This window comes from Hemicordylus capensis, chromosome 12, assembly GCF_027244095.1.
Source record: "Hemicordylus capensis ecotype Gifberg chromosome 12, rHemCap1.1.pri, whole genome shotgun sequence".
In the NCBI taxonomy this organism is placed as follows: domain Eukaryota; kingdom Metazoa; phylum Chordata; class Lepidosauria; order Squamata; family Cordylidae; genus Hemicordylus; species Hemicordylus capensis.
Genome location: NC_069668.1, coordinates 7,555,974 through 7,579,556, shown reverse-complemented (window position 1 = coordinate 7,579,556; position 23,583 = coordinate 7,555,974). Strand labels below are relative to the sequence as shown.

General features: G+C 44.4%; 1 protein-coding gene across 6 annotated transcripts in view; it reads left to right on the top strand.

The window, feature by feature from the left end:
* CAMKK1 (calcium/calmodulin dependent protein kinase kinase 1) overlaps window positions 1-23,583 on the top strand; it is a 115,764-nt gene that overhangs the window by 52,221 nt on the left and 39,960 nt on the right. For 5 of the 6 annotated variants that reach the window (XM_053274962.1, XM_053274960.1, XM_053274961.1 and 2 more), the window contains 7 exons: window positions 3,666-3,713; window positions 5,096-5,149; window positions 14,401-14,452; window positions 15,458-15,591; window positions 17,429-17,465; window positions 17,768-17,789; window positions 19,406-19,494. In XM_053274962.1, coding sequence (XP_053130937.1) covers window positions 3,666-3,713; window positions 5,096-5,149; window positions 14,401-14,452; window positions 15,458-15,591; window positions 17,429-17,465; window positions 17,768-17,789; window positions 19,406-19,494 — 436 coding nt within the window. Of the gene's footprint in view, window positions 1-3,665; window positions 3,714-5,095; window positions 5,150-7,718; window positions 7,817-14,400; window positions 14,453-15,457; window positions 15,592-17,428; window positions 17,466-17,767; window positions 17,790-19,405; window positions 19,495-23,583 lie in introns of those variants that run through there. The other variant, XM_053274965.1, reaches the window with a different exon arrangement.

Below are 23,583 nucleotides of genomic sequence, written 5' to 3'. Positions count from 1 at the left end.
ACAAGACTAGCTCTCCTCCTCATTCTTGCTTCAAGATGACTGTTTGGACCATATACAAAGTAGCTAGGCTGGTTGACCAGGGATTAAACGGGGCCTTAGGAACATCGGAAGCGATCTTCTACCGAGTCAGACCGTTGGTCTATCTAGCTCAGTATTTTCTACACAGACTGGCAGTGACATTAGCTGCGCTGCAAGAATACATCTTCTAGAAACAAGGAAGTATGCTCTCTTTTTAAAGTACTCCTTTCCCTCGTCTGCAAATTCATGAAGAGACAGTTCATTAATTACCTGACTAAAATGCACATGATTAATTGGCGGAGGTTTATTTTATTGTGTGATGGCCCCAGCTGACACTTGATCATCCATCCTGCTATGCATCTGTTGCTCAGCATTTGGAAAGGCAGCAATGTTTCGATTTGCCAAGGGCAGCAGAAAACCTTGGGAACGAGCCGCCTTCTCAGTGCTGTCACGTCCAACAGTCTCTGCTCATTGTATAACGGTTCTCCCCGTTCAAAAGAAAGAATTTGTCGTGGGTTCTTCCGTGCTGCAGGGAACTAACACATCAAGGGGCTCAAAAAGGCAGTTGAGTGGAAATGACAGGTGGCGGGAACAAAAATGAACACGTTTGCCTCCTGGGATTAATCACCTGAGTCCTGCAGATAACACAACACGCAAAGGTTTCCTTCCCCTTGGCTTCAGAAGGAAATAGGATGGCAGTTAGTTGCTGCTGATCAGGACTGGGGGTGACGCCTGAGAGGCCGTGCCTTTATTTCCAGACAATACACAAGGCTACTGGCCTTTCTAGCTTCAAAATATTGGGGTGGCTTAGGCTGCATTTGTGCCAAATCTCAGCTCTCTATCTCTTGTGGAAGTATGTTTCCCCCCCCCCCTTGGCATTCAGCCTGTTGTGGAAGTACTTCCTCCTTCTTCAGCTTTATTGTGAAAATAATTTTCTCCCACGTCCAGGTTTCTGTCTGTTGCGGAAGTTCTTTTCCTGCAATTTTAGTTTTCGGTCTGTTGCGGAAGCACTTTCCCCACCTTTAAGCTTTTTGTTCCAGAAGTATTTTCCCCATGTTTAGGTTTTTGTTGAGGAAGTTTTAGCTTTCTGTCTGTTAAGGAAGCACTTTTCCTTTCTGTCTGTTTTCTTTCCCTTTCTGTCTGTTGTAGAAGCACTCTCCTCACCTTTAGTTTTTTGTCGTGAGTTATATACTCGTGGGATATTATTATTATTATTTCTTGTTTACACAGTCAGACAGGTGTTATTGACTGGTTTGTTTTATCCAGACATCGAGTCCTTCCCAAGGACCTGGGATGGCTGAATTTTATTGTCAGTGGTTATAGAAATCGTCGCAGAATATAGGCTGTTCCCAGTAAAGCTGCTTTTTCTAATTGGCTGCTGGTGATTTCTTTGGCCCCTATGGTGTTGAGGTGCTCTTCAAGGTCTTTTGGAACTGCACCCAGGGCGCCAATGACCACTGGGATGATTTGGGTCTTCTTCTGCCACAGCCTTTCAATTTCAATTTGTAGATCTTTGTGTTTGGTGATTTTTTCTATTTCTTTTTCTTCTATTCTGCTATCCCCTGGTATTGCTATGTTGATTATTTTGACTTGTTTTTCTTTCTTCTCGACTACAGTTATATCTGGTGTATTGTGTGGCAGATGTTTGTCTGTTTGTAGTCGGAAGTCCCATAATATTTTTACATCTTCATTTTCTTCAACTTTTTCAATTTGATGGTCCCACCAATTCTTGGCTACAGGTAGCTTGTATTTTTTGCAGATGTTCCAGTGTATCATCCCTGCTACCTTGTCATGCCTTTGTTGGTAGTCAGTCTGTGCGATCTTTTTACAACAGCTGATCAGGTGGTCCACTGTTTCATCTGCTTCTTTACAAAGGCGGCACTTGTTGTTTGTTGTGGATTTTTCTACTTTTGCTCTTATTGCATTTGTTCTTAGTGCCTGTTCTTGTGCAGCCAGTATTAAACCCTCTGTTTCTTTCTTCAAGTTGCCATTCTTAAGCCATTGCCAGGTCTTGGTGATGTCTGATTTTCCAGTTATATTGTGTAAATATTGACCATGCAGGGGCTTATTTCTCCATTTTTCTGCTCGGTTCTTGACTTGTTCTTTCTTGTAGGCCTGTTTTGTTTCATTGGTGTTGAATAGTTTCACGTTCTTGACCATTTGAAGTGCATCTTCTTCACTGTCCCTTATATATTCTTCAAGGCCTCTTTTCTCCTCCTCTACTGTTTGATGGACTTGCAGCATTCCTCTTCCACCTGAGCTGCGAGGGAGGTAGAGCCTATCGACATCACTGCGGGGGTGCAGAGCATGATTGATGGTCATGATTTTCCTGGTCTTACGATCTAGCGTCTCTAGCTCTGCCTGGGTCCAGTCTATTATTCCTGCAATGTATCTGATAACAGGTATAGCCCAGGTGTTGATGGCTTGTATGGTGCTCCTGCCATTGAGTTTGAAGTTGTATGGAAAGTCCCAGTCAGAAATCGAATCACTGCTAAACACTGTCCGTATATTCAGTAGCGATATAGCAATGGAGTTTGGACTAGACAAGTGTGCTGCATTAATAATGAACAAAGGAAAAATAAGAAAAACAGAAGGAATAGAACTGCCCAATGGAAGCAAGATCAAGAACCTAGAAGAGAAAGAACATTACAAATACTTAGGCATTCTCCAGGCTGATAACATCGCACACACTGAAGTTAAAAGAAAAATTGTTGTTATTATTATTATTACATTTTATATCCCGCTCTTCCTCCAAGGAGCCCAGAGCGGTGTACTACATACTTAGGTTTCTCCTCACAACAACAACCCTGTGAAGTAGGTTAAGCTACTGGCCCAGAGTCACCCAGCTAGTTTCATGGCTGAATGGGGATTTGAACTTAGGTCTCCCCGGTCCTAGTCCGACACTCTAGCCACTACACCACGCTGGATACACGAGTGTGTGTGTGTGTGTGTGTGTGTGTGTGTGTGTGTATGGATACCTCAATAAACCCTGCTAGGATCTTGAGGATTGCACCAATGGTCAGGTGGTCAAAAACATCTCCTTCAATTCAGCCTCTTCAGAGTAGTGTATAACTCGTGTATAACTCGTGTATCCCACAAGTATTCAACATTACTCTGAAGAGGCTGAATTGAGAAGTTTTTGACCACAAGATCATTGGTGCAATCCTCAAGATCCTAGCATTATTTATTGAGGTATCCCTATATTTATTTTATTTATTTTTTATTTAGCATATTTATATACTTGTGTCTTCCAAACTTTTCCTGCACCTTTTAGCTTTCCATCCATTGCGAAAGAACAGTACCTGTCCCATTTCCATTTCTCTGTTGCAGAAGCATCCTTCACCCCCACCCCCCCAATTTCAGCTTTCTCTGTGTTGCGGAAGCATGCACGTGCACACACACACACACACACACCTGGGGCTTTCTATCTGTTATAGACTCGTATACCTTTACCCTCACTTCATGCCAGTGAGAATCTTCAGCATCTTCATATAGAAAAATGTCGCGTATCGCACCCACTCCTCCTTCAGGGAGATCAGAGGGATATACAGTGACATTTCGTGTCTTTTAGACTGCTGTTGTTGCTCTCAAATTAAATTTATTTTGAACAATCACCCTAACTTTTATTCCTCTCTTTCCACCCACAGGACTGTGTGCAGCTGAACCAATACAAGCTGAAGAGTGAAATTGGAAAGGTACCATTGCACAATTCAGGCTCTAATTTATCAGAAAGGGTGCCTAGAAGAGAAACCGCAGTCTAGTTGCTTCCCCAGCTGGGTCTGACATGTTCCCCCTCCCACAATGGAACTGGGGCTAGGGATGCTCACGGAACGAATGCCCGGAAAGTTCTATGAAGCAGGCTGGCACTCTTAACCACTGCACCACGCTGGCTCTCTCTAATCTCAGCAGGGACTGTGTTCCTCAATCCTAGGTCAACTACAGAGAAGGCTCGCCTTTGAGTCATCCCGGCCCCCTCAGATGAACCTCCGCTGAAGATCTCAGTAGGCTGTGGGTTTCATAATGAAGAAGGTGTTCTCTTAATTACCTTGGGCCCAAGCCGTTAAGGGCTTTATAGGTAATAACCAGCACTTGGTATTTTGCCCAGAAATCTATTGGTAGCCAGGGTAGATCTTTTAGAATTGGTGTAATACGGTATCTATCTACAGCATTCTGCACCAATTGCAGTTTCCAGACTATGTACAAAGGTAGCCCCATGTAGAGTGCTTTGCAGTAGTCAAGCCTGGAGGTTAGCAGTATATGCACCACTGTCTTTAGATCACCCAGGAAAAGGGCACAGTTGGCAAACCAGCCGAAGCTGATAGAAAGCACTCGTGGCCACTGCCTCCACCTGAGATATGAGAGAGAGGGTTAGAGCCAGAAGTACTCCCAAACTGCAAACCTCTTGCTTCCAGGGGAATGTAACCCCATTCAGAACCAGCAGATCTATCCCATTTCCTGAACTACGGCTTCCTACAATGAGCACTTCCATCTTGTTTGGATTCAATCTCAGTTTGTTATCCCTCATCCAGCCCATTACTGCCTCGCGGCAAGCATTTAGGGAAGTTATGCCATCACCTGATGAAGCTGACATGGAGAAATAAATTTGGTGGTCTTAAATTAAATTAATGTAAGAGTTTGGGGTTTTTTGTAAGGTGTATTTTTGTGTATTTTTGGCAGCATGATATAGTGGTTAGGTCTGGGAAGACCCAGGTTCAAATTCCAATTCACCCATAATATATTTGTGTTGTGTTCAGATTACATTTATACCAGGTTATTTTTGTAAGGAGATACAACTGGGTTTTTTTGTGTGTTTTTTTAAAGTACAACCGGTTTAGAAATTTCTCAGAGATTTTCAGACCTATTTGAGAATTGCTGAAATGCACCCTGCCCCATTCCCCGACTTTTGCAAGCTGAGAATGTGGTGAGGGAAATGAAAGGGGTATTTGGAATCTGAGAGAACAATAGTAGAACAATGTAGAATAGTAGAACAATAGAGAGAACAATGGAGGGTTGTTTTTATCAGCACTAGAGAAGCAAAAAAATAATATTACAGTGTGTATGTCGTGTTCCTTTCCAGGGTTCCTATGGGGTGGTGAAGCTTGCCTACAATGAAAGCGACGACCGATATTATGTAAGTGCTATTTTCTCATATGCATGCCCCTGAGCTGCTGGATCATAGGAACATATGAGGCTTTATACTGAGTCAGATAATTGGCTGATCTGGCTCAGTACGGTCAACACTGACTGGCAGCAGCCCTTCAGGGTTTCAGGCAGGAGTCTTGCCAAGTTCTACCTGGATATGCCGCCAGGAATTGAACCTGAGGCCTTCTGAATGCAAAGCAGATGCTCTACCACTGAATGACAGTCCTTTCTTAAGAAGCTGCCTTCTACCAAGTCAGACCCTTGGTCCACCCAGCTCAGTGCTGTCTACACTGACTGGCAGCGGCTCTCCAAGGTTTCAGGCAGGAGTCTCTCCCAGCCCTACCTGGAGATGCTGCCAAGGATGGAACCTGGGACCTCCTGCATGCAAAACAGAGGCTCTTCCATTGAGCTACAGCCCCATGCCTTCCTGATCGCCTTGGTCACCCCCCAAAAACGGTCTTGTTGATTGTTACCTTGACTCTGACCCGACCCTAACCCTTTACTCTGTGCAAAGAAGACTGCAATGTTACCCTGTTGTGAGTAGGGATAAAGAAAGGGTGATCACACACAGAAGGCTGTAAGTGCAACAGAACGACACTTTCATGGAGGAGAGCTGGTCTTGTGGTAGCAAGCATGAGTTGTCCCCTTTGCTAAGCAGGGTCCACCCTGGTTTGCATTTGAATGGGAGACTACATGTGTAAGATGTTTCCTTTTTTTTAAAATTTAATTTTTATTAATTTTTAACAATAATCATAACATCCAAAATAAACATAATTGGACTTCCCGCGCACCTCTTTTCGTGAAATAAAAACTATAAAGTTTACCTTATTATATTAATTTTTAAAAACCACAAATTTAAAGCTTAAAGAAAAAAGAAAAAACCATTAGTCTACCCAACCTGCATTTCAAACTTCAAATCCAGCTGTAAGATCCATATTAGGAAAATAATTCTTTAAGTACAACAAAAAAGGTTTCCAATCTTCCCTGAAACGTTCTAAGCTTTGATCTTTTATCAGTGATGTAAGTTTTGCCATCTCTGCATATTCCAAAGTTTTTATGAGCCAATCTTCTTTTGAAGGCAATTCATTAGTCTTCCATTTCTGTGCATATGTTATTCTAGCTGCCGTAGAAGCATGGAGGAAAAAAGTTATTTGTAGAAATTTCTCCTTGTGTTATTCCTAGCAGGAAGGATTCTGGCTTCTTAGGAAATGTCACTTTAAATATTTTCTTTAATTCATTATATATCATGTCCCAATAGGCCTTAGCCTTCCCACAAGTCCACCACATGTGAAAAAAAGTACCTTCAGAATCCCCACATTTCCAACATTTGTTTGAAACATTTTTATACATTAATGCCAGTTTTTCTGGTGTCAAATACCATCTGTACATCATTTTATAATAATTTTCCTTCAAAGTATAACAAGCAGTGAATTTTAAATCATTCTTCCATAACTTTTCCCAGGCTGCCATTTCTATATTATGTCCAACATCTTGAGCCCACTTTATCATAGTTGTTTTAACCAATTCCTCTCTTGTCTCCTCTAAAAGTAACAATTTATACATTTTAGAAATTAATTTTTCATCATCTTGACATAGTTCCTTCTCAAAATTTGAAATCTGATCCTCAAATCCAACTTTAAGGTCTTTCTTATAAATCTCATTTAACTGATAGTACTGAAACCAATCTCTTACCACATTTTGTATTTCATTTAAAGTTTTTAACTTACAATCCTTTCCATGAAAATGCAACAGATCTCTATAAATACCCCCAGACACCTGCATATTTACTTCTTTACGCGATAAAGCTTCAATCAGAGATATCCATAATGGAGTTTTTGGCTCTAACCAATTTTTATATTTTAACCATGCCCTCATTAAACTCCTTCTTACATAGTGGTTCAAAAAATCTTTATGTACTTTACTTTTTTCATACCATAAGTAAGCATGCCATCCAAACCTTCTGTCAAATCCCTCCAGATCAAGAACTCTAGGGTTTCTCAATGTTATCCATTCTTTTAGCCATGTCAAACATACAGCATCAAAATACAACCTTAAATCTGGCAAGGTAAGGCCACCTCTTTCCTTTGCATCTGTTAAATTCTTAAAATTTATTCTTGGTCTTTTCCCCTGCCAAACAAACTTAGTTATATCCTTCTGCCATTGCCTAAAACAAGTCATGTTATTAATTATAGGAATAGTCTGAAAGAGAAATAACATTTTAGGCAAAACATTCATCTTCACCACTGAGATTCTTCCCATTAAAGGTAAATTCATTTTGGACCATCTTTGCCAGGGGCGTAACGATAGGGGGGGCAGGGGGGGCACGTGCCCCAGGCGCCACTTGGGAGGGGACGCCAAAAAGTGCCCCCGCCAGTCCCCTGCCTTTGGCAAAAAAAATTTTTTGAGTGATTTTTTTTTTTTGGTCATTACGGAGCTCTCCGGTGGGCGGGAGCTCCCATTGGCTGCCGGAGAACACATGCCCACCATGCTGGTTGTCTCAGTTCCTCCCTCCCTGCTTGCTGCACGCACGAGGAGTAGCTTGGTTTAGTTGAGAGAGCAGCTGCTGCTGGGGACGTTCTCTGACTCTGCCTGCCTGCCGTTTGCCCACCACACTGCCCTCTGGCTGCATTTTATTCTTCTGTTCTGCATTAACAAAGTAAGTTTCATTGCTAAAATCTCTCTCTCCCCTGTGTGTGTGTTGTGTGTGAGAGAATGCCCCTACTCCCTTGCATAACGTCCTCCTTTTAGCTCTTCTGTGCTTTGCATAGCAGGCTTCACCCCCCACCCCAAACCGAGGGTAGCTGCCTGCAAGTGGAGTCAGTGGGGCTCTCCTGGCTTGCATTGTGTGAGTTTCTGGCTTGCATTGTGTTTCTGGCTTGCAATGTGTTTCTGGCTTGCATTGTGTGAGTCCCGGTGGGATTGCAAAAGGAAACTCACGCAATGCAAGCCAGGAGAGCAACTTGTGGCTCCACTTGCATTGCCCGAGTTTCCTTTTGCAATCCCACCTCTGCAAAAGGAAACTCATGCAATGCAAGTGGAGCCACAAGTCACTCTCCTGGCTTGCATGCATGAGTTTCCTTTTGCAGAGGTGGGATTGCAAAAGGAAACTAGTAGTACTAGTACACAAGATCTTTGCAGCTCTGCTAGTAATTACAACTTCTGGATCATCCCTTAGCATTGGGGGTGGGGTGGCAAATTTAATTTGGAACTCATTAATATAATTTTTGAATAATGTTCAGTCTGTCTGGATTAATACTAGGTTTATTCTTTATAGCAGATTTTTATTAGCAACATACAGTCTACAACATTTTCAGCCTTGTTCATTTGGTGCATATTGTAGATGTTCTGTCTCCAAAACATAAGTACAGCATCTATATTTTTGAAGGGGGGGAAATCCCATTTAATACAGTTTGAACAAATTGGTCCAAAAAGTAGCAATAGGAAGTTTTTCTTTCTGCCCCTGTAGCTTTAATAAGATAGAGTGCACAAATATCACTTGATTAACAGCTGCGATATTAATTTCCCTTTTTGGTTGCTTGACTCACAGCAAGAATCATGTCAAGGCAGTGGAGAACCAATTAAATTGATTTTAATCTTTGTTAGGGAAGATAACATGCCTTTTTCCTTGTTTAAATAATTAATGTTTCAGTAGGTATTATTTCTGGCTTTAAAGAAATTGGTATCTTAATGTAATGGAATCCTTCTAATTACATACTTAATAGTTTTTTAAAAGTTAATCACGGTTTTTCATTCAATGTGTGTTTTGTTTTACATATTAAACTTATATTTTCCTTTGAGAGAGTTTTAAAAATAAGAGGAAATTGGGAAGGCTTTTTTAAAACAAAGAAAAATCTCACCCCTACTTATTCATGATCTTTTTGATTTGCCTGTGTTTTTATTTCAAGCAAGTCAGATGTATGTTGGGGGGTATTTATTTATGTGTATTTATTTCAAGCAAGTCAGATGTAATTGCAAATAACATGCAGAAGATCCCAGGTTCAATCCCTACCTCCAGGTAGGGCTGGGAGAACCTCCTGCCTGAAACCTTGGAGAGCTGCTGCCAGTCAGTGTGGGCAATAGTGAGCTAGGTGGACCAATATCTGACTCTGTAGACAGCTTCCTACGTAATCAAACCATAACTTGCCCTTACGTTCAATCCAATTGGATGCATTCACAGCTTACATCCAATAAACTGCTGAGTAAGCCCTCCAAACTAGGATCACAGTGTGGTTTGCAATTCTGGTATATGAAGGGCCCAAACCTCAGTTTTGCTGTTCAGGTGCATAGGCAAACGGTGATTTAATTAAACCAGGAGGTTATTTATTAAGACTGTGTATGAGAGGGAAGCAGAAAGAGGAGGAGATCATGGCTCAAATAATGGTGGCTGAATGTGGCCATTGAGTTTCCCAGGAATACAACCAACGTAAAGTGTGCTACAAATAGACATTATTATAGAATTAATAAACATAGAATATCTATGATAGACTAGAATATATGTCTATTATAATTTAAGTCTCTATTATAATATAAGCATAAATCTTGAATAGACTAGAATATCTATGATGGAAAAGACTAGAATACCTGTCTTGTCTTTTCCATTTTGGGACACAAAACCTATTACTATGTTTAAAAGCATTTATTTTCTGGCCATGAGGACTGCAAACTTAGGCTTTTAGTATGCAAGACATTTCTTTAAAATATATATTTCTAAAGAGCCTTGTAGCCTCATGTTTCCTTTTTCCTGTCCCAGTATACTTGCACGGATGCAGCCCACAACCCACATTTGACTATGGCTGTGACACATTTCCATATTTCCGGGGGCAGCCGGGGGGAAGGAGAGTGGGGGGGGCGCAATTTCAGTGCTTGCCCCGGGCGCCGTTTTCCCTAGTTACGCCTCTGATCTTTGCAAATCATTTTTCATTGAGTTCCATGTTTTAACATAGTTATTAGAAAACAAAGAATTATTATTTGTTAACCAAACACCCAGATATTTCACTTTCTTCTCCACTCTTAACGCACTTATTTCAAATAATCTGTCTTTAGTTTTCTGATCTATATTTTTAGTCAAAACCTTAGTTTTAGTCTTATTTATATAAAATTCAGCCAACTGGCCAAATTGCTGTATCTTGTCCAAAAGTCTTTCGATCTTGTCCATTGGGTTTTCTAAAAATAACACAACATCATCTGCAAAGGCTCTCATCTTATATTCTTGTCTCCCAATTTTGGGACCATGTAGTTCATCATCTTCTCTAATACTTCTACAAAGCACTTCTAGAACCAATATAAAAAGCAATGGACAGCCTTGTCTAGTCCCTTTTTGTATTACACAATTGTCTGATAATTCTCCATTTACAATAATCTTAGCATATTGTTCCGAATAAATAGTTTTAATTGCTCTAATAAAGTTATTACCCGCATTTATTTCCTCTAATAGTCCCCACATGAACTGCCACGAAATATTATCAAAAGCTTTCTCTGCATCCAAAAAGATCATCGCCATCTGTTTGTCATTATGTTTTTCATAATACTCCAATACATTCAAGACTGTTCTAACATTGTCTCTCAATTGTCTCTTTGGCAAAAAGCCAGCTTGATCTTCATGAATAAGGTCTCTTAATATCACTTTCATTCTTCTTGCCAAAACAGCAGCAAAGAGTTTGTAATCATTATTTAAAAGTGATATTGGTCTATAATTTTTAACTGATATTGGATCTTGATCTGGCTTTGGGATTATTGTAATATTTGCATATTTCCATGAATCCGGCATAATCCCTTTTTGTAAAATGTCATTCATAGTCCATTGAAGAGGTTGTAAAATTTGATCTTTAAGTAACTTATAATACAAAGCTGAGAGTCCATCAGGCCCAGGGGCCTTGTTGGATTTAGCTTGATTTATTGCTTCTGTTAATTCCATAACTGTTATTGGAGCATTCATAATTTCTATTTGTTGATGAGAAAGTTTTGGAATATTTTTAGATCTAAGAAACTGCTCAATTTTTTTATCTTCTACTATTTTGCCTTTATATAGTTCTGAATAATATTTGAAAAATTCCATCCTTATTTCCTTTCCATTATAAGAGAGCCCATTTTTTGTAAGTATTTTAGATATAAAATTTTTCTTCCTCTCAGATCTAATTTTCCAAGCTAGCAACTTGCCTGGTTTATTCGCAAACTCAAATGATCTTTGCTTAATATATTTCAAATTTTGTTTGAGTTCATTTGCTATTAACATAGAAAGTTGTTGTAGTAGAATCTTAATAGCTTGAGTGAGAAACCTTCTTCTTGTCTTTAGTCCATACCAGTTCCTTTTCCTTTTTGGAGATCTGCATCAATAATACCTATTTTTTCAATCCTCTTTGTTTTTTAAAATATGCATTTTGCTGTATGAAAAAACCTCTCATAACCGCTGGAAAGATGGAGGAAAAGGAAAGATGTTTCCTTTAGGGGATGGGGCTGCTCTGGGAATAGCATCTACATGCTTGCAGGCAGAAGGTCCCAAGTTCCCTCCCTGGAAGCATCTCCAAAACAGGGCTGAGAGAGACCCCTGCCTGCAACCATGGAGAACTACCCCTGCTAACTGAGCAAAGAGGCACCTTTTGAACTGGTGATTCTCTTATATTTAGCAGGGGGAGAGCAACTGGCCCTATCCATCCTCAGCACAGCATCCCTCCAGTGGCTGTCTGTCTGATGTTTCTTTTTTAGATTGTGAGCCCTTTGGGGACAGGGCGCCATCTTTAGTTATGACTGTTTTTCTGTATAAACCACTTTGAGAACCTTTGTCAAAAAGCAGTATATAAGTATTTGTAGTAGGAGAAGCCGCGGCCAGTTTGTGTAGACCATACTGAGCTAGATGGACCAATGGTCTGACTTGGTATATGGCAGCTTCCTATGTTCCTACTTTCCACCTCTAGAGGGATAGATGTTGCCAAGAATCCCGAGGAGCATTCGTCCCCTGAGATGGCATCAGTGGCCAACCTTTGTGGGCCCGGCTCATGAACTCTTAAGTTGAAAATGGGAAATATTGGGAGGTCTGATGATGGATCTCCGATGTCATGTCTGCTTTGACCCCAAGTCCTGCGAATCAGACATCACAGAAACCTTCCTGTTGCTCTTCTTTCTGAGATGGCGTTGCCATAATCTTCAGCATGAGAAGCCCTTCCAGATTTCCGGAGGCATGTGGAATTATTTATTTGTTTATTTGTTTATTATTTTATTTATATGCATATTTTTATGCCGCCCAAAACTTACATCTCTGGGTAGTTTACAACAAAATGAAAACAGAAAGTAAAACATTAGTTAAAACAACAACGGAAAGTTTAAAACATTACAACCATTTAAAATGGTTAAAAGAATATTTTAAAACAGCATTAAAACCACTAAAACAACATTAATTAAACGCCTGGGTGAAGAAATGTGTGTTAAAAGACTTTTTAAAAGCTGTCAGAGATGGGGAGGCTCTGATTTCACTAGGGAGCACATTCCAAAGGCTTGGGGCAGCAACGGAGAAGGCCCATCCCTGAGTGGCCACCAGATGAGCCGGTGGCAACTGCAGACGGACCTCTCCTGATGCTCGCAGTGGGCAGTGTGGTTCATGACGAAGAAGATGTTCTCTTAAATACCCAGAGCCCAAGCTGTTTAAGGCTTTATGGGTTATAACCAACACCTTGTATTTTGCCCGGAAACGGCAGCCAGTGTAGCTCCTTCAGTACAAATGGCAAAAATGCAATTTTGAGGGGCGGGGGTGGGAGAGGAAACAAAGTGTGGTGGGGTGGGGAATCTTAAGAGAAATGATGCCCAAGTGTGTGATTAGCTAATGGCCAGGGAGCTCCCGTGTGCTCTGTTGATTGACAGCTGGCTTTCCAAACCCTGATAAATGCCATGCTCTCCTCCTCATCGCCGCTCCCTGGAATCATGTAATAACAATGCACCTTGACAAGAGCTGTCAAGTGGGCGATGGGGACATTTCATGCAAATGCGTCACACCACTCATTATCTCAAAACGGCTCTAATCCTGACAGTTGGGGAAAATTCCGGGGTTTTTTTCCCCCCTCCAAGGCAATATGCTGATTTTCGCTGCCATCATCACCATGTTATTTTTATCTCCTTGTGGGGAAATGATCATTTGGCACCGCAGAACCCTTGGGACCGGCCCTTTGATTTCCTTGGAGAAACATTTGTAGAACGGCGAAGCAGCCGCTGCTGTTGCCCGAGAAAAGGAGGGGCTGGGGGGGGGGGAGGCAGGTTGCAGGGATGGTCTTGAAAGAACCAGAAGTCTTGCGAGATGGGGTTTCCGACTCTCGCAAGACTTGGAATCACTCCAGGGGTCTGTTTATTTATGTTATACACGACCCCAAACTTACGTCCCTGGGCAGTTCACAACATAAAACAAATCAAAACAAACATCATAGGAAGCTGCCATATACTGAGTCAGACCATTGGTCTATCTAGCTCAGTATTGTCTTCACAGACTGGCAGCGGCTTCTCCAAGGTTGCAGGCAGGAATCTCTCTGAGCCCTATCTTGGAGAAACCAGGGAGGGAACTTGGAACCTTCAGCTCTTCCCAGAGAGGCTTCATCCCCTAAGGGGAATCTCTTCCAGTGCTCACACTTCTAGTCTCCCATTCATATGCAACCAGGGTGGACCCTGCTTAGCTAAGGGGACAAGTCATGCTTGCTACCACAAGATCAGATCTCCGGTTTAAACCGATTTTAAACTGATTTAAAACCGATTTAAAACCACAATTCTAATTTAGAAAACTTGGATGAAGAAATGCACCTTTAGAGATGTTTCCAGAGATGGGGAGGCTCTTCTCTCAGCAGGGAGCGCATTCCAGATTCTCGGGGTAGCAACAGAGAAGGCCCATTCCCGAGTAGCCGCCAGATGAATGAATGGCAGCTGTAGACGGACCTCCGTGGATGATCTTAATCAGTGATTGGGCTCATAGTGAAGAAGGCGTTCTCTTAAATTTTGTCTTCTGGCCCGCGATGAGATGGGGCTGGAGACAGGGTAAGCAGCCGCTCTGCTTCACCCTGGGTGTTCTCCGGATCCCTGCTGAAGCCACAGGTAAGTGTTTTAACAGGAGAGAATGCGCCTCTAAGGAAGCCAGCCTTGGGAAAGACTCACATCTCCATTAAGTCATTTGTGGAAAATTATAGTGTGAAAAGAGGACAAAAAGGAAAGCGTTCTTTAACATCTGGCCTCCAACTTTTATAACTCTCCTTTCTCCCCCTTTCCCTTCAGGCCATGAAAGTCCTCTCCAAGAAGAAGCTATTGAAGCAATATGGCTTTCCACGTAGGTACCTGGGCATTTCAGGGCTAGGTTCCAGCCTCACAAGTTGCTTTTTGCAAGGCACCTGGGAAATCGGGAATCAGGGCACTTTATTCTGCCTGCTGCTCCTAGCAGCTGTTAGGCAGAGGCAGCTATCGGTTGGGTTTTAGCTGCTCTATTGCGCCATGCCAGTAGTGATCAGAGAAGGTACTGCAGCTCATCAGTTCAGCCAGCCTAGGTGATTTGGGAGCCAGTAGGGGGCAGTGTCCCCTCTAACAGGGATTCCCGGATGTTGTTGACTACAACTCCCAGCATCCTCAGGCTGCAATCGCCTTTGCTTGGGGATTATGGGAGTTGTAGAGTCAAGAACATCTGGGAATCCCTGTTAGAGAGAACCACTGGGGGGGGGGGGCTTGATTTATCTAGACATGATTCATGTAAACTTGAGTTACATTTGTGAGGTCCATGCTCTATGAATCTGTCTTATCCCCCTTTTCATGCCATCAAAATATAGGGGAAGCTGGGCTGCTGGAGATGTTGCTGTGTCCAAGATCTGTGAGCTGCTGATATGTTCAGTTGCTCACTTAGAGAGCTCACATACGTGGGAAAAGCAGTTTCACAAGACCTTAGGAAGCTGCCTTATACTGAGTCAGACTATTGGTCTATCTAGTTCTGCATTGTCAACACCAGAGATTCTCAGCATTGGGTCCCCAGATGTTAATGGACCAGCTCCCATAATCCCCAGCCCCAGTGGCCTTTGGTTGGGGATTATGGGAGTTAAAGTCCAATAACATCTGGTGACCGAACTGTTGAGAATCTCTGGTCAACACTGACTGGCAGCAGCTCTCTGAGCCTTTCCCTGCCCTACCTGGAGATGCTGCCAGGGAATGAACCTGGGACTTCCTGCATGCACAGCCCATGTAGTCACCCATCCAAATGTAAACCAAGGCAGACCCTACTTAGCCAAAGGGACCATTTGTGCTTACTGCCACAAGACTGGCTCTCCACTTTCTTGTTTCTTTGCTAAAGGCCGACCTCCTCCTCGAGGATTGAAAGCCACCACTAGTGGGCAGCCGAAGCCAATGGCCCCCCTGGATCGAATTTATCAAGAAATAGCCATTTTAAAGAAACTGGACCACCTCAACATTGTCAGACTCATTGAGGTTTGTTCCTGGGGGTAGTGGGGAGGGGGCAGAATATGTGCACATGGGCCCCTGAATGTGGTGACAGAGAGAGGTTCAGCCACTCCCTGTCTTCATTTCTTCCTGGATTTTGAGGTTCCAGATTACCTGGTGTGCTCATTGTTTCCCCCAGGAAGCAACCCAACATCAAACAGACTGGCGTTGTTTGGCTGGGAATATAGAGCAACCAAGAGACCAGACTCACAGCTTTAACCGTTGAAATAAGGGCTTCGGGCCATCTCTGATGACCCAAAGACACACCTGTTCAGTCTGTTGGTTTGGGGTTTTTTTAAAATCTGGTTTTAAATGTTAATTTATCTGTTTTAACTATTGGTTTTTGATGTTGGTAGATATATTTTTAATTGGTTGTAAACTGCGTTGAGACCTGGTTACAGGCTGTATAGAAATGTGTCACACAAACAGGTGACAGGCAGGTTTATTGTGAGATTACAAGGTCAAATTGGTTGTTTTTGTTGTTGTTTTTACATTTTGTATCCCGCTCTTCCTCCAAGGAGCCCTGAGCGGTGCACTACATACATAGGTTTCTCCTCACAACAACCCTGTGAAGTAGGTCAGGCTGAGAGAGAAGTGACTGGCCCAGAGTCACCCAGCAAGTCTCATGGCTGAGTGGGGATTTGAACTCAGGTCTCCCCGGTCCTAGTCTAGCGCTCTAACCACTACATCACACTGACTCTCGTGCTTGCAGTACTTATTCTTCTGCATTCACTTCTCTTGCTTCTTTGGGAGTCTCCAGGAGGTTATTTGCACTTGGCTTCAGGCTTCGGGGTAAACGTTTAGCGAAGCCATTTGGAAGTACACTCGCGGCATTGAGAGAAGCAGCCCCTCCCCTCTGCTCTCAACTTTCGTTTTCTCAAGTCCACATGTCAGGTGCCAATGTTTTCCTTCCTAGCCAATGGCAGGGGGAGAATTCCCAGCAGAGAGAGATCTTCATTTCTGAAGAGAGCAGGCCTCTTATCATGCCAGTGATTCTACCTCAGCGTCTCTCCCTGTTTGCTCCTGCATTTTCTGAAAAAAGTAGCTTAAACCCAGCATTTGAAAAATCCAGAAATATTTTGAGATGAGCTAGAATTCGCATCACAAAGCCCAATTTGTGTGTGGAGTGGGTCCAAGGATCTCGTCGGGAGTTTGGGCTACGTTTGGCTGGTTTGTGAATGCACACACTCTATCCCGAAGGAGATTTGGGGCAGAAGCCCTGTGTGTAAAGCCTCCAGGCAGCCCAGGAAATGGCGTTCCTTCACACTCTATATGACTAGAGTGACTAGATGACTAGAAAATACACTTTCCTCTGATCCTCTGTTGACTTCACAGGGACCTGCATCGTCCAGCCAGCTGGGGGTCTGGGGGTTGTCCCCCAGGAGGCCCACAGACTTCTTCCAGCTTCAGAGCCTGCAGAAACATTTCTCTGGGTCTAGAGGCTTGGGCAGGTCCCCCATTTCTCTGACTCCTCCCCTCCTCATAGGATGAGAAGGGGCATGTAAGGGTGAGAGTCCATCCTCCATGTCAATGAGCCCTGGGGCCCAGGTGTGGCTGTTTAGTGGGCAGGTAATCTTCCCCAGGTATTTGCCATTCAGGTGGGTCTAAGGATGCTTAGCTTTTCGTCTGAGAGTGCTTTTTCTCTCCTGAGTCATTCCACACTGGTGATCTCGGGTGCCGCCCTGTCTTGTTGCTGAAGTGAAACCCGTGCATCAGGAAGCCCGCTCTTCCATTTTTCATTTCCAGGTGTTGTATAGTGCATAATGTCTACAGTTTTTGTACAGAAGTCATCTGTGGATTGGAATACATCTTTGTTTATTTACAGGTCCTGGACGATCCTGCAGAAGATAATCTGTACATGGGTAAGTCACGCTCTGTATTTGAAGATTTGGGGCCAATTCTTCACATGCAAAATGGTGTAACTTCTGAAAACAAAATCCTGATTCTGCGATTAGTTTGCCTAGATAGATTCTACGATGTAGGTTTTCTAGCTTCTGCAATTGAAATGGATTCAATGAGATTTTGTTGTGGGGGGGTGGTTCGTTGAAGTGGCCCACTACTGGGCTCCCCACCTCATTCAGAGGCAGCAAAACTGGGGGGAGTCATTTTGGTGGAGTGGTCAAAAGCGCTAATTTTCTTTCATTATTTTTTCTTTTACTTCCAGTGTTTGACCTCATGCAAAAGGGGTAAGTGGCTTACTGTATATTCTGGTCTTTGGCATCCTGTGATTTCCAGGAAGTGGATAAAAAGTGGGGAAATGTGATTCCAAATCATCTTCTTGAGAATCTCGGCTTTTGTACAAATGATTAAGCTACTAGGTCTCATGGCTCCAAGAGATTATAGAAAATGTGCAGAGAATCTCTGTTGAGACCTTAGAAACCCATGCTCCTCACAGCTCCTTGCCCTTCTTCCAGTTAGAAAAACCAGAATAAATTATGCAAACCAGAAATCTTTGCAGAATAAATCATGGACAAATAAGAGCAAACTATGCCAACCTGGTCACTCTACGTTAGGTTGCAGAGCTCCACTTTTTCTTGGCAGAGAACTTGCATTGCAAGAATGCAGAACTTATTTATTATTTTCTTAGTTTGGTGTTTTGATGCCTGCAAGCTTTTCCCCTCCAGGCCTAAGAGCAGTTTTGGGGGCTGGTGATTTGATGGGCACTACAATGCAAAGGATAAGAAGGTCTTATGCTAGCAAGCATGAATTGTTCCATTTGCTAAACAGGGTCTACCCTGGTTTACATTTGAATGGGACAGTGCATGTGTGAGCACTGGAAGAGATTCCCCTTAGAGGGTGGAGCCGCTCAGGGAAGAGCACCTGCACCCTTGCATGCAGAAGGTTCCAAGTTCCCTCCCTGGCATAATAGGAACATAGGAAGCTGCCATATACTGAGTCAGACCATTGGTCTATCTAGCTCAGTATTGTCTACACAGACTGGCAGCGGCTTCTCCAAGATTGCAGGCAGGAATCTCTCTCAGCCCTATCTTGGAGATGCTGCCAGGGAGGGAACTTGAAACCTTCTGCTCTTCCCAGAGCAGCTCCATCCCCTGAGGGGAATCTCTTCCAGTGCTCACACTTCTAGTCTCTCATTCATATGCAGCCAGGGTGGACCCTGCTTAGCTAAGGGTACAAGTCATGCTTGCTACCACAAGAACAGCATCCCTAGATTGGGCTGAGAAAGACGCCTGCCTTCCAGCTTGGAGAAGCCACTGCCAGTCTGAGTTGACAGTACTGAGCTAGATGGGCTGATTGGCCCAGGAGTGAGCACGGCTGGGAAATTAGCTCTGGAGGGCTCGTGCAGCCTTTCTGGGTCTCGGCCATGCCCCCTGTGTGTGACATCACATGCAAGACGGTGTGGCCGGAAAGCTGGAAGGGCCATGCAAGCCCACCGGATCTCATTCCCATCTGATGCTTCATTGCCAGCTGGGTGTTTTTTCCTTTCTCTCCCTCGAAGGAGAGAAAAGTAAAAGCACCCGGCTAGCTGCGACGCACATGTGCGCACCAAAAAAAGCACACCAGTAGGGCCACCACGGAGGGGGTTGAACATGGGTCCCCTCTCCCCTAGCTAAGTTACCGGGGCTTGCGGTTGCTGAGTTCAACAACAGAGTGCTCTACAGCTGTGCTTGGGTATTTGCTGGGCCTGCAGAGCCAAGCTGAGGTGATGCCTGTGCGCTGATGATGGGGTAGCCACTCCTACGCACGGGCCTATGCCGGGCTCCTACGCACCTCAGAACGGTTGTGTGAACAAGCCTGACATGTGAAAAGTCATTTAATCTCCTTCTGAATGTCCCGTATGCAGGCCTGTCATGGAAGTGCCCTGTGACTCGCCATTCACCGAAGAACAGGCCCGACTCTACTTCAGGGACATCGTCTTGGGCATTGAATATTGTGAGTACAAAGCCGCCTCTTCTCCAAAATGGCCGCTCCGAGGTGCAGCCTGCAACCAATAAGGAAGGGGCAGAATTCTTAGAATTCAGCCCAGAATCTAATCCTTTGCTTTCTAGCCTCTTCTCTGAGCCCATTCCAGAAATTCTTGAGAGGTCTGGGTAGCATTGGAACAGAAATTTCTCCCAAGTGGAATTCAAAAGAGAATTTCAAGGTCTCGCGAAGGAGAAACTGAAATCTGAAGAGTAGTTCCAGGTTCCTCCTGAGGAGAAACGATGGATAATCTTCTTACACAGGTTCTCCTTTGTATGGCATGGCCCTCGTTGTCACCAGAGGCCTCTGAGGGTGCGGTGAGATCATCATCCCCTAGGTCGGAAGCCTAATGGCAAATGAGGCCTAGCATGGCCAAATGACCTCCCATAGGCAGCTCTAAGCTCTGAGTTTTCTGGGATACTGAGGTGATGGAGATATCCCGGCTGGCACCTGCTCCTCCGCCTCCATCACAGTTTTCAGAAAACAAGCGAAAATGTGGCTCTTCATCATCCCAGGCTTTTATATGAGAGTAGTTTTTGCTGCTGCTCAGGGGCATAGCCACTATTGGGCAACCGGGTTCAAAGAACCTGGGCCGCCACCCTTCAGGGGCCACGCCTCATGGCCCTGACACGCCCCCCACGTCTGACGTATTTAATATTGCCATTGCTTTACAACTATATTGTAAACCACTTTGGGATTGTTTTAATGAAAAGTGGTATAGCCATGGAACACTAAATAAATATAGCTAAATGCATCATCACTGCCTTCTTGGTGTCTTAGAGTTTTGAAAGAGATCTAGGTATATCAGGAGTGGATTGCAGCATCCTTTTTCCCTTCTTCCTTTTAAACCCAGAAGTCCCCTCACCACAACACTAGGTGTTGACATAAAGATGTGACAAGGAGGTTTCTGGGTTTTTTAAAAAAAATGGCTACAAAAGCGCCATTTAATTCACTCCCCACCTCTGCAAAGACGTCACCACCTGATGGTGTGATTGTGCTTCCTCCTGATTGTGCACCACCTGATTGTGCTTCCTCTCCCCGTCAGTGCCGGCCTGGCAGAGGGGATCCAGAATTGTGGCTGAACCTTAAACCTTTTTGGCTCTGGACTTGGTTGAGGTTTTTCATCCTGCCCTTCTGCAAGGAGCTCAGTGGCACCCAGGGCTAGCCCCTTTTATCCTCACAACAACCCTGTGACGTAATCAAGAAGGCTGGCAGAGGGTGATTAGCCCAAGGTCACCTAGTTCGCTGGGTGGTTGAATGGGGATTCGAACCCAGTCCAACATTCTAGCTGCTCCTGACATTATTATCTTGCAGAAATTCCTCAATGCAATAATTAACTGCCTCAAAGCATCATACACTGTGCCTCAAAAAGCAGCGAAACAGTTTTTATTTGTAGTCTACTCTTCCACCAAGGAGCCCAGGGTGGTGTACAGGGTTATGTTTATCCTCACAACAACCCTGTGAGGTAGGTTGGGCTGAGAGAGAAGTGTCTGACTGGAACCAGAATGGAACCACTAGGTGAGTTTCGTGGCTGAATGGGGATTTGAACTTGGGTCTAAGAAATGGTCCTAAGGAATGGTCTGGGCCCATTTGAGAGCTGGTCTGGTGGTAGCAAGCATGACTTGTCCCCCTAGCTAAGCAGGGTCCACCCTGGTTGCATTTGAATGGGAGACTACATGTGAGCACTGTAAGATATTCTCCTTAAGGGATAATGGGGCCGCTCTGGGAAGAGCATCTACATTCCAAGTTCCCTCCCTGGCAGCATCTCCAAGATAGCAAGGCTGAGAGAGATTCCTGTCTGCCACCTTGGAGAAGCCGCTGCCAGTCTGTGAAGACAATACTTATCTAGCTGGACCAATGGTCTGACTCAGTATATGGCAGCTTCAATCTACACACTTGCATACAGAAGGCTCTAGGTTCCCTCCCTGGCATCTCTGAGATAGGGCTGAGGAAGACTCCTGCCTGCAATCTTGGAGTAGCCGCTGCCAGTCTGGGTAGACAGTACTGAACTAGATAGACCAATGGTCTGACTCAGTTTACAGCAGCTTCCTATGTTCCTATGTCTAGAATTTCTCCCTCCCTCCCCGCTCCCCCTCATTCGTTCCTTCCTTTCTCTCTCTCACTCTCCCCCCTTCCTTCCTTTCTTTAAAGCACGTCTCTAACTGCTCCTGTGGCAAGAATGAAGACCATCTCTATTTCCTGCTCTTTTCTCGCTGTTTTCTTGCTTTGAATGGCAACATCTTTATTGATTGAGTCCAGGGGAAGCCCAGCGGCAGTTAATATGGAGAGGAGCTTTGCAGAGCTCCCTCTGGGGAGACTTTTTCATCCGTCAGCAGAAGGAGAGCGTTTAGGAAGACGGGGAAACATATTGAGTTGTGGCTTAAACCACAGGTTGGAGACTGTCCCTGCTGAGCACAGACACTGGCTTCAAGTCACACCCTGACCCTGGCATGATCCTCCGGGACCCCCTTTCTCTGGGTGCCAGCCCCAAGGCTAAGGAAAAGCAGCTAGGTTGAAGAAGGGGGTTCCCTGAGGCTTAACCCTAAGCAGGCCGGCCTCTAGGCAAAGTTTGATTTTGGGTAGGGTTGCCATATTCCGGCTTTCCAAATCTGGGTGCCTAATTTGCATATTATGTAAATTGGCTGGCAAATAATGTTTGAGCAAAAGAGTGACTGCACGTTTTGCTCCACTTCTACAAGGACTAGAGCTTAGCCTTTTTTTTTTTTTTTTTAAATGAAAGCTGAAATCTGGGTGGGCTAAGCAATCTGCGTGAGATGCTTAAAATCCGCGTGAACCCAAAATCCGCGAACCCAAAATTCCAGGGGGCATGGCAACTCTAATTTTGGGGTCCCCCCACATCTGAGAAGTGCAGAGGCCTGGGTTTAATTTGAGCCAGGTGGGCAAAGACAAACGACCAGCCCATGCGGATTACAAGTGAAGGATTAGCCCGCGCTGGGTTGAGGATCTAGTGGGAGAGAGTTCCCCATCTGTTATGAAGGCAAAACTCTAATGCTTCAGGGATGAAAAGAGACTGCTATTAATTTGTAAATCCAGCCTGAGACCATTTCCTTTTGGAAATGATTGCAGAGGCAGGCCATTCAGATTCAAGAGGTGAAGCGCAGCTTATGAAACCAGCCGTTCCTTGGGGGCTGAGGTCTTTGGGGCTGCGGAAGGTGCAGGCCCTTTGGGAGCAGGATTACATCTTCCATTCTTCCACCACTGTGCAGTACTTCAGGGGTGCAATACAAGAGGGGAGAGAGAATATCTGGCAGTGCTATATTCTGCCACTGTTTATTCACCTACCCCCCACCCCAAGAACTGGTGCCCTAGGCGTCAGCCGGTGTCTGCCTCATGGACAAGCCAGTCCTGTCTCTCCCATCTTGCTGGTACCCACAAATGTGCGACAGATTAAACATCCCCACCTTAAAGGCACACTGTATTCCGCGCCCCCTTCCTTTCCCCCCTCCTCAACTTGCCATTTTCTTTTGACAGAGCATTAAATCATTTCTTTGCTCGGGGTGCCGTGATGCGAAGCCAGTAGTTAAAGCCTCTCCGCACTGGTGTCTTACGGAAGGCTCTTTGTCCTTGAACAGAGGCAGGCGCCTCATCAAACATAATTCAGCGAGTGGCCGCCTCGGCAGACTGCATGATGTCCTAAATGCATTTCCAAGTGCATCCTATTTTTCTTCCTTCACTTGCATGACGGGGTGTGTGTGTGTGTGTGTGTGTGTGTGTGTGTGTGTGTGTGTGTGTGTCCCCTTCTCAGGGAGCTAGTTTCGAGGCAGAGAGATTTTTGCAGAGTATTGGGGGGAGGGATTCCTTCTAGACATTTTATGGCCATTCTCTTTCCAGCGACTGTCATGTCAAGCCAAGGTCACTCTGTATATGAGCTGGGATGATGGAACGGCTGCTGCCGAGCCAGATGTGGGAGGAACAGGACTGGAACGCTCAATATCTTTTTTCAAAAAGCAACTGAGTTGGATCAGGGGGCAGAGCACAAGCGGAGGGGGCCTGCCCCTCTCCCACACTGCAGCACTGATCAAAATTGCCCAGCTGCTT